Source organism: Triturus cristatus, chromosome 2_2 (genome assembly GCF_964204655.1).
Source record: "Triturus cristatus chromosome 2_2, aTriCri1.1, whole genome shotgun sequence".
Classification (NCBI taxonomy): domain Eukaryota; kingdom Metazoa; phylum Chordata; class Amphibia; order Caudata; family Salamandridae; genus Triturus; species Triturus cristatus.
In genome coordinates this window covers 854,618,245-854,633,729 of record NC_140582.1, presented here as the reverse complement: position 1 = coordinate 854,633,729, position 15,485 = coordinate 854,618,245, and the positions used below count along the sequence as shown (strand labels likewise).

The window sequence follows — 15,485 nt, the reverse complement described above, 5'->3', positions numbered from 1 at the left end:
GTTGCAGTGCGAATTGTCTGGACTTTGCATGCCTTGACCAACTGTCTGACTCATTGGCTGTGCTGCTTTGTTAACCCTCTTTTGGATAATGGAATTTTAGCTGGGTTTCTGCCTTTCAATCCCTTCCATAGCTGCTCCCTTGGACGAGACGAGGGCTTTCTTTTTGAAGTTATCAGTTGTGTTTTGGGAAATCGCTGTGCCTCCATTACATTACATTTGTGTTTTGGAGCCTACAGAGCTGGTTTCATCTCTTTACAGAGGCCCTGAACGGACTGTTTATTCCGTAACACTCCCGCCCCTGCCTTCCATTTTCTGCGACATATATGCTTTTCTATTTGTTTGAATTCAATAAACAAATATTAAACAAACGAACATCTATGCCATATCAAAAAAATGGCAATACTTAAAACTTCTTAAACCAACTCAAGTGGTGAAAGAAAAAACAGAAGCACGGCCACTATCATTTCAACTAAGAATCCATTACACGTTTTGTCTTGCATTCACAAACAGGTTAAAAGCAAAGCAGTACATAAGTTAATAAACACAGCAATACCTTTACCAGTTTATACATACATTGGCAATGCAGGGCTCAATGGTTTGGACAGTCCTTTTCAGAAGTGCTGTTGACAGATCAAATGCTTGCCTGTTTAGATTCTGCGCAGATAAAAATAAGTTGAATTACAAAATTGACCAACACCCAAACATCTTGTTAGCAAACAGACTGAGAAACCCATTTAAAACTAAGATAGTAGGTTCAGAAGACGACTTTCAACAGCATACTTACTATTAGTAGGACCCTAATTTAAATAAAATTATAATACATTTTTACTCCCAATGTCCACGTGTACTTTAAGGAGATACCGGATTAATCTCAACAATCGGAAGATAATGAACACATTGGGAAAAGTAGTGCAGTTGTCTTTAATTTTACAATACTACGGCCACTTTAAGAAAAACCTAAATTGCACAATTATTTTAAACATGGAAAACGTGTGTGTTCCCTTCTGGTAACTACCCAGCCCATGAACAGACTAATGGGATGTCAGAACGGAATATGTATTGTAATTTGAACGGTTGTAGGAGCCTGAAAGGGAATGGCGCTCAAGTAACCAAAAAACTCTCCTCTTCCAAACAAATGGTCATCCTGTCGCCAGTGTAGAGGCATGGGAAACTGTTTCTCAAATCTGTTACAATTAGCATAGGCTGCAGACAATAACACATACCCAGATATTATTCCCCGACCCCATTGAGGCATGTATCAACATAGGCAAAAAGGGAGCAGGGTGAAAGACAACTGCACCACCTAGGCTAGTCACAGAAAGTAAACTAAGCTTGTATAGCCCACCTCAAATGGTCAGCTGCCACATGACCACAGATAAGTACTAGAAAAAAGCTGATGTGAGGCAACACACAGAATCAACATGTTATAGCATACACAAAGCAAAGTTCAGTCTTCATATGTTGATTGCAAGTCTTTATTTTTCAAAAGTCCTTTGTGTACATATGGAAAACAGCCAACACGTTTCACCCTTCACAAGGGCTTCTTCAGGGCAATATAAGGTAGCCAGATTCGGATCAGTGTGTTGGTACCAGCAAAAAGTGAAGTCGCAAAACATCCCAGTAGATGGACATAGACTCCACAAACAGTGGCGACTCCTCCATAGGGCGTGGGGGCGTCGGCCCAGTGCTTTCTCAGTGCGAGAAGGCAGAAACATAAAAAGGGTAAAACTTACCATTTTACGTTTCTGCAAACATAAAATGGTAAAACTTACCATTTTATGTTTCTGCTTCCCGCACTGCGAGAAAGCAGAATGCCTGGAGTGCCTGGTTGGGTGGTCCTGCTTTAGGGCAAGGGGGGAAGTGGCTTTGCCCACTGTTGTGGGTACTGACTGTTTGGTCGGCCACAGGGCCGACCAACTCAGTCATGCGCACTCCCCCTTTTTAGGTCTCGCCTGACCCAGCGCATGCGCTGATCTGGCAAGACATTTTGTGAGGGCTCCAAAAAGTGCTACCAGGCCAGCCTAGAGCTACAGTGCATGTGCGCGGGCGCGCGTCGCACTTTACCGCGATTACTTTCACTTTCGCCGCTGCTTTGATGTTTGATCGCGATCACTTTCGCGGCCGCACGGCTGCTTTGATATTCTCTGTGAGGCTTCAATAGATTGCAGCAGTTAAAACAAGCATTGGCATAGCCAGTAGGTCTCGCTTTTGGGACCTTATAAGTGTTTAGTTATGCAACTGTTGCATGGCTAAACACTTATAAGGTCCCAAAGGCGAGACCTATTGGCTATGCCAATGCTTGTTCTATATGTAGGCTGCTGCGTGCAGCCTACATAGAGAAAATGGCCCAGCTGGGGCGCTTTCCGCTGCGCCAAACCAATCACAACCCTGCCATTGCAGCGTTGTGATTGGCTTGGGTAGGGGAGGAAAGCTGCCTGCTGACTGCTTCATGTACCTGCAGCAGGCACACGCGGGAGTGACACCCGGCTGCACCATTACAGCGTGACCGGCCAGGAGCGGAGGTGGCTCGGTAACCGGCAGTAAGGTACTTAACTTTTTTATTTTTTATTCCCCCCCCCCCTCCCCTCCCCGTCCCCTCTCCCTCCTGCGAACATACCGGCCGCAGCTGCAGAAAAGGCAGTGGAATACATCCCTTCTGGGCTCTACTGGGGAGTCAAGCTGTACGCAAATTTCTTTTTCAAAATCATGCATGGAGGACATACAACTTCCTCCAAGCGGGGACTGTGCTCACGATTTCTCAGTAGGATATTCTGGTTTTGCAAAAACCCGTTGTTACTCGAAGCCCAGGTGATCTATCAGTAGACCCCTCCTCTGCAGAGCGCGGCAAGTTCACTTGAAAACAGTATTTCGAAAGGACTCACGAGCCGCCTCACGGGCCCACCTTACATGCACGTAACGTAAACTCGGACTGTAAATCACATTTAGAACCAACCTACAGTTAAAACAATCGTGATTCGTTCTCATTTGTGGAGTGTCACAACGCGCTGCTTAGATAAATTTATTTTCCGGTGTAAGCATTGATTTATAATAATAACCGCGATAACCATAATACTATTATTGTTGTCAGCAGTGTGAGTGTAGGAGACCGCATCTGTAATATTTGCTAGTTTTCGCTGTCTTTAGCTAGATAGTAGGTAGAAAATACAGATATTTGTGATCCACGTGTATTTTCGCCCGTATTTACCCAGATGAGGCCTCCTCTGCTGACGGCGTAGAGTGAGACAGCACACAGACTGTTCAAAAATAAACTCCCCGCTTTTTGCTTAAACGTGGAGACGTTTTCATTATTTATGAAAGTTAATTTATGTCAAGGGGGAGAGGATGTGGCGTACCGCCAAGAGCTGCCTACTTTGGAATTGGGAAATCAGGTTTTAGTCTCGCCGTCGGCTCAACACCTTGTGAATCTGGGCAATTCACTTAATCTCCCCATGCCTACAAAAAAATGAAATGTGTCCTTGTGTAATCTAACTGGTTGGTGCTCGCGTAAAGCACTCCAGTAACTTTGGGTCCAGTTTGCACTATATAAAATGTCATACAAATATTACTACTACTGATATTAACAAGATATTAGTAATTTATCAACAATATAATACAAATAATAACTGTGTATATGGGACACGGTCGAAGCAGATCACTAGGCGTTTTGATTATACATACTGTTGCCAACACAATGGGGCTCATTTACTCAAGCTGGATGAAATGCTGAATCCACCCTGCCGAGGCTGTGAGTAGCTGGTAATTATTTTAGCAAGGGCGGCCTGCGAAGACTGATGATAAAGTGTATTGATGTTAAATGAGGTCCCGGATGAAGCTGGATGGTCCAGGGGAGTTCCTCTCCCTCTCTCAGACCACAGGGACAATCAAAACCAGTCGGACAGGTAGGAAAGGCCCAGAGACAATCATGGGGCGCTATCTCCCTCAGAGCAAGTACAGGCCGCTGGACATCTGTGTGTGGTGATGGGAGGGCGAATGCTCCCAGGTTAATGGTCAACACTGCTTCTGCTGCATCTCAGAGCTTCACTGCTGGCCCCCAACGCTCACCGAGGACCGCGGCAGATGTACAGTGGCTGACAGGCCCAATGGTTAACTCTGCTCCCCCCATGCTAGCTACCCAGAGGGCCCCGGAGGATGTACAGTGGCTGACAGGACGAATGGTTAACCCAGCTCTCCCTATGTCACCCTGAGGGCCCTGGAGGATTACAGAGGCTGACAGGACGAATGATTAACTCATCTGTCTACTCGTCTCCCCTCAACCCCCTCTGCAACCCACAGACCCTCACTGAGGACCCCAGAGGATACACTGTTCCTGACAGGGTATCTCAAAGGCAATCTTATCAGTCAAAATTGGTTGTCTGCCTATAAGCCTCACCACTTTCAAATGTCACTAGTCGCCATTATCCACAAATGAGGCCTAAGGCCAATGGTGAGTACCCTCATGTCCTCAGTCCAGATCAAGATGTACGCTGCCTTCAAATGGTGAAGAAATGACTCTTTGGGGCAATTGCTGCTCTCGGACACAGGCTGTTTCGGAACTCTACGCAAAGATAATGATAGTCCTTTCACTAATTACACTGGAGACTTAGCAATTGCCCCAAAGAGTTATTTCTTCGCCATTTGAAGGCAACTTACATCTTGATCTGGACTGAGCCCATTGAGGCATGTGGAGAGCAACAACAGTTATGACAGTGTCAAATACAGCATAAGACATATAGATCTTACTAACCACAGTATTGGCTCATGAGAAGGAATCGGAGGGAAGATTATGCATCTTCTAGAAATATTGTTCTCAAAAGGTAAATATCTTTCTTCTGATAGGTACATCTTCTGGTAGATGAACTCAGTGACGTAACCAGGAAAACAGAAACTAACTGGCACTACTCAATCTTCACGTGTCTACCCAACAAACTGTCTCCTTGCTGTCCAGGACTGGATGTCTCATAATTTGCTCCAGTTAAACTGCAGTAAAACCAAGAACCTATTGTTAGGAAATAAACCCAAGACATGACAGAAGTGTTTTTGTCCAAGATCAATGGGTAACCCACAAACCCCTGAATACAAAGTCAAATCACTGGAATCCTTTTGGATGCTCGTTTATCCTGTCTTTTAAAGCAAATATGTTTTGTCTGCTTGTTTCTTCTCTCTGAGAATGAAGAGGGAGACACTGCCATTCCTTTTACCACAATAGTATAAACAAGTGGTAGTAGCATGAATAATATCTAGATTGTATTGCTGCAACTTTATTTAGGCCTGGCGGATTACTCTTGTAGGCACCTGCACAGAATTCAAAACTTTGCAGTTGGGGAAACCGGATGTTGTTGAAAGGGATCTGAACTAGTAGAGTGCTGCAGTCACTTCCCATTAAGCAAACGGAGTTGCAGTACAACACTAAGTTACATTTTACTATTTCTTTAATTAGGAAATCCAAAGTGTGAGTGAGGTAGATCTCTCACCTCACTGGGACCAAAGTTTTTGAATACATTTCCATCATAAGTCATTGCTCTTTTAAGAATGCACCAAGGACTCTTTTTCTGCTAATCCAACTAAACTTCATAGAGGATTACTCTCTGGTTTTATGCTCAGTGACAAAATGCCTTTGTTGATTAACATGCGCTTTATAAATGCTTTAAAAAATACATCCACCGTATTCAACTATAGATTGTTAAACGAGTGATTTAACTCTGGGAATCTAATGTCAGCATGAGTGAAAATTTCAAGTAATTGTAATTACATTTATATAGCGCTTACTACCCCAGATGAGGCATCAAATCGATTTTTCGGCAAATAGCACGCTAGTCCGAAACCCATAAAGGATTAGTGGTGAATTACTATAGGGAAATATTAAATTAATTTGAGCGGTGGACAGGTTAGTCTGATTTTTGGATTGAAAAGGATAGTGAAGGGATAGAAGAAAGAAAAGGTTAGCATTTATATAGTGCTTGCTACACCTGATAAAGTGTTGAAGCACTTTTCGTCAAGTAGTATGTTACTCCGGAAACCAAAAAGGATTAGTGGTGAATTAGTATAGAGAAATATGAAAGTAGTTTGAGTGGTGGATATGTTAGTCAGTTATTACAATTGAAAAGGATACTGGAGGCATAAAAAAGGGAAGGTTTTGCATTTATATAGTGCTTGCTACCCTTGATGAGGTGTTGAAGGGCTTTTCGGCTGGTAACACTTTATTCCAGAACTCAAACAGGATTAGTGGGAAAACGAGCATGTGGTGTGAGAGAGGGGATGAACAAGAGTCGAGTGTTTTTGTTAGATTTGATTGCTAAAAGAGGTAAAGTGGGGTACATCGGTGTTTAAGTGTTGTGGGGTTATTGTGGGGTTGTTAATGAGGTATAAAGAAGAGGAGGGTGTTGGTGGATAAAAAGATGGAAGGCTGAGTATAGGTTTATTGGTGACAAAAAGGGGTCCTTTAAAGGTAATTAGAGCAGGGAGTGTGTGTCTGAATGTGATATAGTTAGGTATGATGTGGATTTGGATTGTGTTCATGAGTTGATTGTTTAGTGGTAGAGAGTGGTTTGTGTGTAAGTGAAGGTGCAAATGTGTGGTAGTTGGGGTAGAAGGGTGTAAAGGTGTGGTTTGTGGGGTTATGTAGTGGGTGGCGAGACATTGACATTTGTGTAGGGTTAGTTTGTAGTAAATTAGTAGAGTACATTTGCATTGAGTGCGTTAATCTGGTTGTGGATGGGTAGGGTAGGGTGTCTGCAGGTAAATGTGTAAATGGGCAGCATGTCTGGCCCTAGGCTAAAACAGGCAGCTGCTCTTGTCCTCTCCGCCCAGGCTGCGATGCCCTGAACCCTGACCTTAAATAGCCCTAGTGGTCAGGTGACCCCCCTACGCCAATGGAAACCCTAACACATCAACAAAACTAGCTTCAAGCCCTAGAACCAATTGGTGATCAGGCCCTTGCAGCCAATCCCAGCCCTAGGTCAATCTGAAATCAAACTCCAAGCCCTCAGTCCAATAGAAACCCTAGCCCCAGAAACCAAACAAAAAACCCCTAAACCTATCCACCAATCAGAACTCTAACACGAAGCCCTACGTCCAATAGAATAACTGACCCAGGGAACAATCCGAACCCTAGAGTTATCATCCAATCACAAAACTAACCCTAAGCTCAATAGAAACCCCAGATACAGCCACTAATCAGTGCGCAGAAATAACGTCTGTTAGAAAAACACTCCCACACCGGAAGGGTGGTGGTGTTCTCCCAGACATACACTGTGGTAGCTTGGCTCGAGTGGTCTGGGGTCAGGCACCGTGCTAAGCATACGTCATACCCACACAATAACCATGCGTGCATCCGTTCCAAAAACAACACTACACCTTAAAAATTATACTGAAAATATATCTCTTTATCTTCTTTTCTCTTAGTTGCTGATTAAATAAATAATAATACAATCACAGTACACAAGGCTTTTCCTGTGGGAGGGTAAGTCAAACAAATAATACTTCAACGATTCAATAAATAAGGTAGATCATAAATAATCAAGGCATAAATAGAAGTGCATTACATAAAAGGCAATTAAATATTACGAGGCAATAAATACTGCGAGACAATAAATACTGTGCGACAATAAATACTGTGAAACAATAAATACTGTGAGGCAATAAATAGGATGAATACAATAAATACAGTGCTCTCAATAAATAATAAAAGCCAACAGTGACACTTGAAAATCAGTTCACATTCCTGAGGTACTATGGGATGATTTGGCCCAATCCCAGCTTGTAGAGTTTTGGATGACCTGCGGGGTGTACTACCTGGCTTGGACAGGGCTGAGGCCTAAACTGAGGTAGATCAAGGGGGAATCTAGAGATCTGGCTCTCCCACACTACACAACCCCTCTGTATTAGTCTCAGCTCACCCCCTGGCACTATCAAGCTGGTTCCAGCACCTCTCTAGCCTCTAGGATGGTCTCTTAGGGCTTCACAGGGCCTTAGGCGCCCTCTATTCCACTTACTGCCCTTTTTATGAAGTTCCGACGCCGCTGGAGTCGTGTCGACGCCGTGAGGCGGTTCCGGTTCGATGTCGGCGGCCTCGGCTCAATGACAGCTCTTGTCGACGCCGGGAGGCGGTTCCGGTTCGATGTCGGCGGCCTCGGTTCGATGACGTCGGGCGGTCTTGGCTCGATGTCGACTTCGGGCGGCTCCGGTTCGATGACGTCGGGCGGCATTGGCTCGATGTCGACTTCCGGCGGCTCCGGAGTGCGATTTCCACTCCTGACCTCCGGTGCTCCTTTCCTCAGGTTCCGGCGACTCCGGAGTGCGACCTCCACTCCCGACCTCCGGCACGATTCTCTTCAGGTTCCGGCGACTCCGGAGTGCGATCTCCACTCCCGACCTCCGGCACGCTTCACCTCGGTCTCCGGTGACTCCGGAGGGCGGACTTCACTCCCCCGTCGACGCCGCACACTCGACCTCAGGTGACTTCCTCCTCGACCTCTGGTGTCTCCACGACCTCCGTCGGCGCCCTCTCTCAACCTCTGGCGGCTCCGGGTACGACGTCTGCTTTCCAGTCAGCGCCGCTTCTCCACCTCGGGCTCCAGGTCTCCAGGCTTCTCGACGTCGGACTTCAGGAAGTTACCAGTAACCAGGTCAGGAACTTGCTGTTCTTCACTTTTAAGGCCTGTTCCGGCTGTCCAGGTCCTTAAGATGGTCTTTCTTGCTTTCTCCCACACAGGGCTCCAGGCTGGGCTCAGTCAGCAGGGACTAGTATCGAGGGTGGGTTTCTGGACCCCACTCCAGGCACAAGTTTCCACCCCTGCTGCCTCACTCCTTCCTCCTTCAGTTCTGTGCTCCTCTCTCTTCACCAGTCAGGTGCCAACTGTCAACTCCAACTGCCAACCTGGAGATGCCTTCCCAACATTCTAAACCTGCCTCACACTGTCACAGGGTTCTGGAATGTTCTGGAAGGTGCTGGTAGGTTCCAGTGATGTCACAGGTGACAATGGGTGGCCACCATTTTGTGTTTCAGGCCCTCAGACAGAAGTTCCAGGGGTAGGGAAAATGGCTCCCTGACCCTGCATCAACACTAAAAAGTCTGGTGGTTCCCAAAAAGGAAAAATACTAACAGGGTTTGAGGCAAAAGTGGGACAAAATAAATAATGATGAGGAGGGACCACCCAAAGGGCTGACAGGTCTAACAACGTCCAATAACAGCTTATATATGGAGTGTGTGACCTCAAGCACAGGCAGCTGGAAGACAGACCGGCTCAATTCAATCTCTGGAGTTCTGAGGTAAGGGCCTAAACTAGCCCTCTAACAATACTGATTATCAACACTTAAAAAACGAATTCTCCTAGCCAATAAAATGAGGGCTACAATCACTTTTCAAGCACAGTTTAAACACTAACAGCAGATTACTGCAGACTCAGAGCACACTCTGCTTAGCCTCCGAGGTATCATAGGTATATTTCTTGTGGAGGTGGGGGGGGGGGGGGGGGGGGAGTTAATCTTGTTTCACTCACTTGCTAAGGCAAAAGGGAGCTGGAGTGGAATGCTTGCACACAGGTCTGAGCACAGATTAGGGGAGACACTTGGAAGGAAAACAAGCAGTCACAGGCAGGTGGAAAACAGATTTTGAACTAAAAAGCTCACAAGGCTACAGGTACATTGAGGCAGTCAGGAGCAGGTAAAACTTCAATTTTTAAATTATAAAACCCACAAACAAAACAGGTCAAAATAAGGCAGTCCCGGGTAGAGGAAAATAATTTTCAAAGTTTCTGGAAATAGCCAGCACAAAGTCTATTTTCTTACCACCTTTAGGTCCTTGGTTCACTGCAATGTTGGACAGCTCACTAAATGGAGGTGAATGTCTTGGGGTTCACCCAACAAACCTTAAGGGGCCTGGGCAGGTGTGAGAGGAGGGCTCAGGGTTGCTTGGGAACTAGAGAGCCAATCAGCAAGCTCAGGCTGCTGGGCTAGGAGCGTCTCATCAATTCATAATCTCCTTGGGGACAGACAGGCTCAATCCACACTCTGGAGTTCTGCAGGTTCTGCAATGTTAGAAATAGGGTTTCTGGCTGGCTAGGGCCTGCACCTCAGCCAGGCAAACCCACTACTCTAGTCAGGAAAAGGGAGTTACACACCCAAGAAAATCCCCGCTCACTCCCTTGGTAACTCAGCAGAGCAGTCAGGCCTATCTCTGAGGCATTGTGCAAACCGTCTGCACAACACACACACACACTCACAACAGTGACACTAAATATAGCACAAAAAGACTCCACACAAGGTTATATAAAAATCTCATATTGTATATAAAAACATATGGACCACAATCACAAATCACTTTGCCACTAGGCAATTGTCATCAACATAACATTTAGGACAAGACAGTAACCACGTTTCCAGATTGCATGACTACTCATAGGTCATCTATGTCATAAAACGTTAGGAAATAGGCTGACCTTATCCTCACCAGAGTACATTTCTTCGTAGAAAAGGAAGCCATCCTCCAGAAGGTACAGGGAGAAACAAATTTGATGTACAAAGGCCATCCCATTCAAGTCTTCCAGGGCATTGCCCCGATCAGTCTCCGTCGCCACAAAGAATTCAAACCTATCATAGACAAGCTACAGGATCTTCAAATCAAATATCAATGGGGCCATCCTTTCGCACGGATTTTCTCATGGTAAAGCAAGCGCCAGGCTCTCCGCATGAAGCGAAACGGCTGCTTCAAATTCCAACAGAATCGGACGACAGGGCCAATCTCAACCCGGGTCCCCCCCCCCACAGGTGGGTAATGCGGGCAGAATGGTCCACCATCCTGGCCCCCAAACGCAGGTCACGAGCCAAGGAGCAGATCTTCTTCCAAATAAGTCGTGATTAAACAATGGGGTAACCCAGTTACGTGCCAAACCTGGGAATAGATACATTAAACGTGCTGAGGTTCTGCCACAAAAACAAACTACAATAAACTCTTCTTCTGTCCCTTCAAAAAGGTAGATCAATAAATGATAAAGAAAAAAAAATTAAAAGGATCTGTCTAAACACTTTTTTTGCTAAACAAACGAATTGCATTGAAATGTGATTAAAGCTTATATAAAAAAAATCACATTGTTGCTAAAGCCCAAAACATACACACAAACACTATCAAACACTGATTTTTGCATAGGTGAGATACAAGGGAAGTCAAAAAAGTGTGTTTACACATACAGCACAATACAATTCAAACATAACTAATGCTACATATAACAAATAATACATTTAGATTGAGGTTGTACAAGACTGATGCCCTACCTATAGAATCCTTCACTACTAATGGAGAACAGACTAATCCTGTCATCAACCTTTCTAATTATAGCTTATCCTCCACTGATTTGTCGGTTCTCTCGAAAGGCCTAAGCTAGACCCTACCGCTCCCTCTAGAAGTCTCAATACTAAGATGGAGTTACACCGTTTTTAGGAAGATACGTTTACGGCACTTTAAAAAAAAAAAAATCCAATCCGACATATGAAAGTAAATGCCCAGTATCACCGCTCCGTACACCTTCCACATTATCACACACTTAATGTCCAACAAGGTGTGAGAAAGTGCCCTCTTTCTGCATGGTTGTCCCTCACTTTTTGCTGAATTGCTTATGTGATTTGACTGAGTGTGCCCCGGGCTACTGCTAATCAGGTACCGAGGGCCTATGTTCTTTCACTAAAACTGCATTGAAACCTAAACCCAATTGGCATCTCTGGCCACAGGTCAGCCCCTTGTAAATGGTACCAAAGGTACCCAGGGCACTGTGACCACAGAAGGCCTCTACGGGCTACAGCACTTATTGTGCCACACTTTGAGGTCCTGTACCCTAACACCACACACACTGCCTTTGCAGGCTGCGTGCTTTGGTGCAGAACAAAGTGAAGAGTTGACATGGCACATCCCTGTGTGCCATGCCTACAACCCACTGCCCTGGCATATATTAGTCACCCCTCTAGCTGGGTGCACTATACCTGTGGTGAGGGTACAGGTGAATGAGCCCTATACCCCTAAAGTGCCTAAGTCCATTCTTAGACAATGTAAGAGCAGTGCTGCCATTAAGAATATATGGTGCTGGGAGTTGGTCATTACGAGCTCCACAGCACCATAATGGCTACACTGAAAACTGAGAAGTTTGTTATCAAACTTCTCTGCACAACAAACCCACACTGATGCCAGTGTGGGATTCAATGGAAAATGCACACAGAGGGCATCTTAGAGATGCCCCCTGAAAACTAACCCACCACTAGTGTCCAGGCTGAGTGGCTGCTTTCAGCAACCACCACCAGAAATGTTTCTGGACCCCTGGGTCGAGAGCCTGCTGCTCTCTGGAGACTGAAACAATGCACATCCAGGGACGAGGTGCCAAGCCTCCTCCCCCAGGATGGGCAGGGTTCACTAAGGGGAAGCTTCAAAGGCTTGCCGCCTCTGTGAGCTTCCCAGGTCACTTGCTGCTTTCAGCAACTGGTGCCCACTGGTTCAGACCCCCACTTTGGGCGGGAGAACCGGCGGGAAAAACAAGTGAGGAAGAGAGGTGTGTCCACCTCTGCCAATTCCACCCCTCAGGTGGGGGAGGCGAGGTGAAGCATAACTCTCAGTCCCCGCCATCATGCAGATGGGAGGACTCAGCCAACCAGGGACAGGCTCATGCACCCCTGCCACTGGAGGGTGGCATAATAGGGGGTGTACCCATTCCAGGGAAGGGACTCATTGGCCCCTGCCTTTTACCTACCTGTAACGCCCCTAAATATAGTATTTAGAGGCACCCCTGAACCTTGCTTCCTCAGACAAGAAGAAACTACAAGAAGAAGAAGGACCGAACAGCCATGTGCAGCTAACAAGAGGAAGACGCCCACAGACTTGGCCCCAGCCCTACCGGCCTGTCTCCACCTCGAACCCGCTCCTGCGAAATCCTGGTGTGTCCTGCAGCCAGAAACCTCAAAAACCCCGGAAGACCTTCCTGCCTTCAACCACAAAAATGTTGTCTCCCGTGAACACTGGATTTGTTCATCTGCAAACTCTGGCTCCGGCTGGACACCGCAAATCTGCCTCACTGTGCACCCGCCGTCTATGGCCCGAGCTCGAGTGGGCAAACACCACAAGGTCACCCCGGTGGATCCTGACCAGAGATCTTGTGACCCCTGATATGCCTTAAGCCTCCAGCCGACGCCTACAGCCTAAATCCAGAAGGTCCCCCAACAGCGACCAGGAGCTGGTAAGAAGATCCGACCCTGAAAGGCACCACTGCACCAGAAGCCGCACCGCCTTGGGTGGCCAAACCGACGGAGCCTAGCCAAACCCTAACATCCCAACTTACCTCTCGAAGTGGTGGTCGCACCCAAGAGACCTTTAGCTCCAAGCCTGCAGTGCCTTTGTAAACCAGACATTCCCCATTGAAAACAGGGCGCCCAACGTCAAAACAGCACCCTGCACCCGGCCTTTGGTTTTACTTTGTTTCCCTATTTGCTTTGAGGTAAAGTCCAGGAGCTTTGCCCCCACAACGAAGTGGTGTACTTGCCAGTAGCCACCAACCGGAAGCCCCCTGTCCCCAACTGGATAACACTGGGCCTCAGCACTTTGCACCCGGCCGCCCTAGTGCTGCTGAGGGTGTAACTAGATTGCATACTTGACCCTGGGGGACCTCTGAGTCTAACCCCAGAACCTCAACTCCCACTACCAAATACTTACCTCAAAACTGATAACACTATTTCCCCCTCATTAGGATAACATTGAATGTTTTTCTGTAGAAAGTTTCACAGTGTGGAGTTTGAAAACCTAAAGAAATTCTTTAAAATTGTACTGTTTAACAGACGATTTTACTTACCTGTTTACAAGAAATGTCCCAGAGTAGTATCCAGGTATACTACTCCGAGTAAGAAAAGTAATTCAAAAGTAAGTTACCTGTAATCTTACTGAAAGTCCCATTCAAATTCTAGATACTGTACTCTGTCAAGCATTTCATTATCAGTAACACTACTGTAATCAAATCAAAGTAAATTTACAATTGCAATCTAAACTGTGTTACAATCTTTATATTTACTGCAAAGTACTTATCACCTACCTGTGCCAGGCTTGCTTGGTTCTAGGAAATAAAATACCTAAAAAACAGTATTTTTGATACAACAATTGGTCTGAAGTTCAGTCTTTGAGTGTGTGAATTAATTTGCTGACTGAGTGTGTACAACAAATGCTTAACACTGTCCTCTGATACTGTCTTACTGCTCGACCATACTACCATAAATAGAGAGTGAGGTGCTATTTAACTTTACCTCTGCCTATCTTTGGGGATCCACTGGACTCTGTGCACACTATACCTCACTTTGGTATAGTATATACAGAGCCATCTTCCTATACAAGGTCCTTACCTTTGAGTAAGTGGTTATGCTGGATGTACTTAAATTGTTTGACAACAAGAAGTACATCAAACACAATATCAGCAAAGAAGAAAGAATGAGCCTAGACACAATGAAACAGAATCAAGAAGCGATTATTAAACCGGCCGATAAAGGGGGTTCTATTGTTATTCAAAACAGAGAGGACTATGTAACAGATTCTGACACAGTTACAAGTCGTTGAAAACTATAAGAACATCCAAAGGAACCCAACGAAAGAAGTTTCTAAACTCATACACCAACTTACCACACGAGGGTTGGAAGAAGGTTATCTGAGTGAGCGTGAGTTTAGTTGCTTAAACCAGAAGGAACCATGCATCCCCACCATCTACACACTTCCAAAGGTGCATAAAAAGAGGGACAAACCACCAGACAAACCCATTGTATCAGGGTGCGGCTCTGCTTTGGAGCCTTTGTCGCTATGTGGATATCTTTCTACAACCATGGTTGCCTAAGACGAGATCTTACATCCGTGACACAATGGAAGTGATCAACTGGGTGGAGGGTTTTCCATTTGACAAAGACAAGCAACTATTGGTAACCCTTGACGTGGCCTCGTTCTATAAGAGTATTCCCCAAATGGAAGCGCTGTTAATAGCCCATGATGGTTCTAGAACGTAGGGACAGACCCCGCTGCTTACCAACTGATTTCATCATTGGTCTATTGGAAGTAGTCATGACTAAAAACTTTTTTACATTCCAAAAAGATTATTTCTACCAAACCAAGAGAGTGGTAGGGGGGCGGGTTTCGCCCCAGACGTAGCCAATCTGTACATGGACAGTAATGAGGACAAGTACATCAACAATCTCGATAATGCTTTCATACAGAATATCACTCGATGAGGTATATCGATGATGTCCTCATGGTCTGGACAGGTAATTCAGGTGCCCTAGAGGATTTCTGTGTTTGGCTCAATAGCAGTTCGAGAAACATGCATTTAACAATGTCATATAGTCATGAACAGATAATTTTTTTTTTAGATCTCACCATTAAGACTGAAAAGAATAGGTTATACACTTCATTGTATAGAAAACCATTAGATTGGAATATGTTACTGGGATATTCAAGAAGCCACCCCAGAAACCTGAGAGATAAT

The 15,485-nt window shown here is 45.5% G+C and overlaps 1 protein-coding gene across 1 annotated transcript in view; it reads right to left on the bottom strand.

Annotated features, from left to right (window-relative positions):
- Positions 1 to 15,485, bottom strand: part of PDS5A (PDS5 cohesin associated factor A) — a 1,513,477-nt gene that overhangs the window by 1,353,615 nt on the left and 144,377 nt on the right. Inside the window, exon 7 of the mRNA XM_085642237.1 lies at positions 574 to 654. Within this exon, the coding sequence (XP_085498363.1) occupies positions 574 to 654 (81 nt within the window). The remainder of the gene's footprint in view (positions 1 to 573; positions 655 to 15,485) is intronic.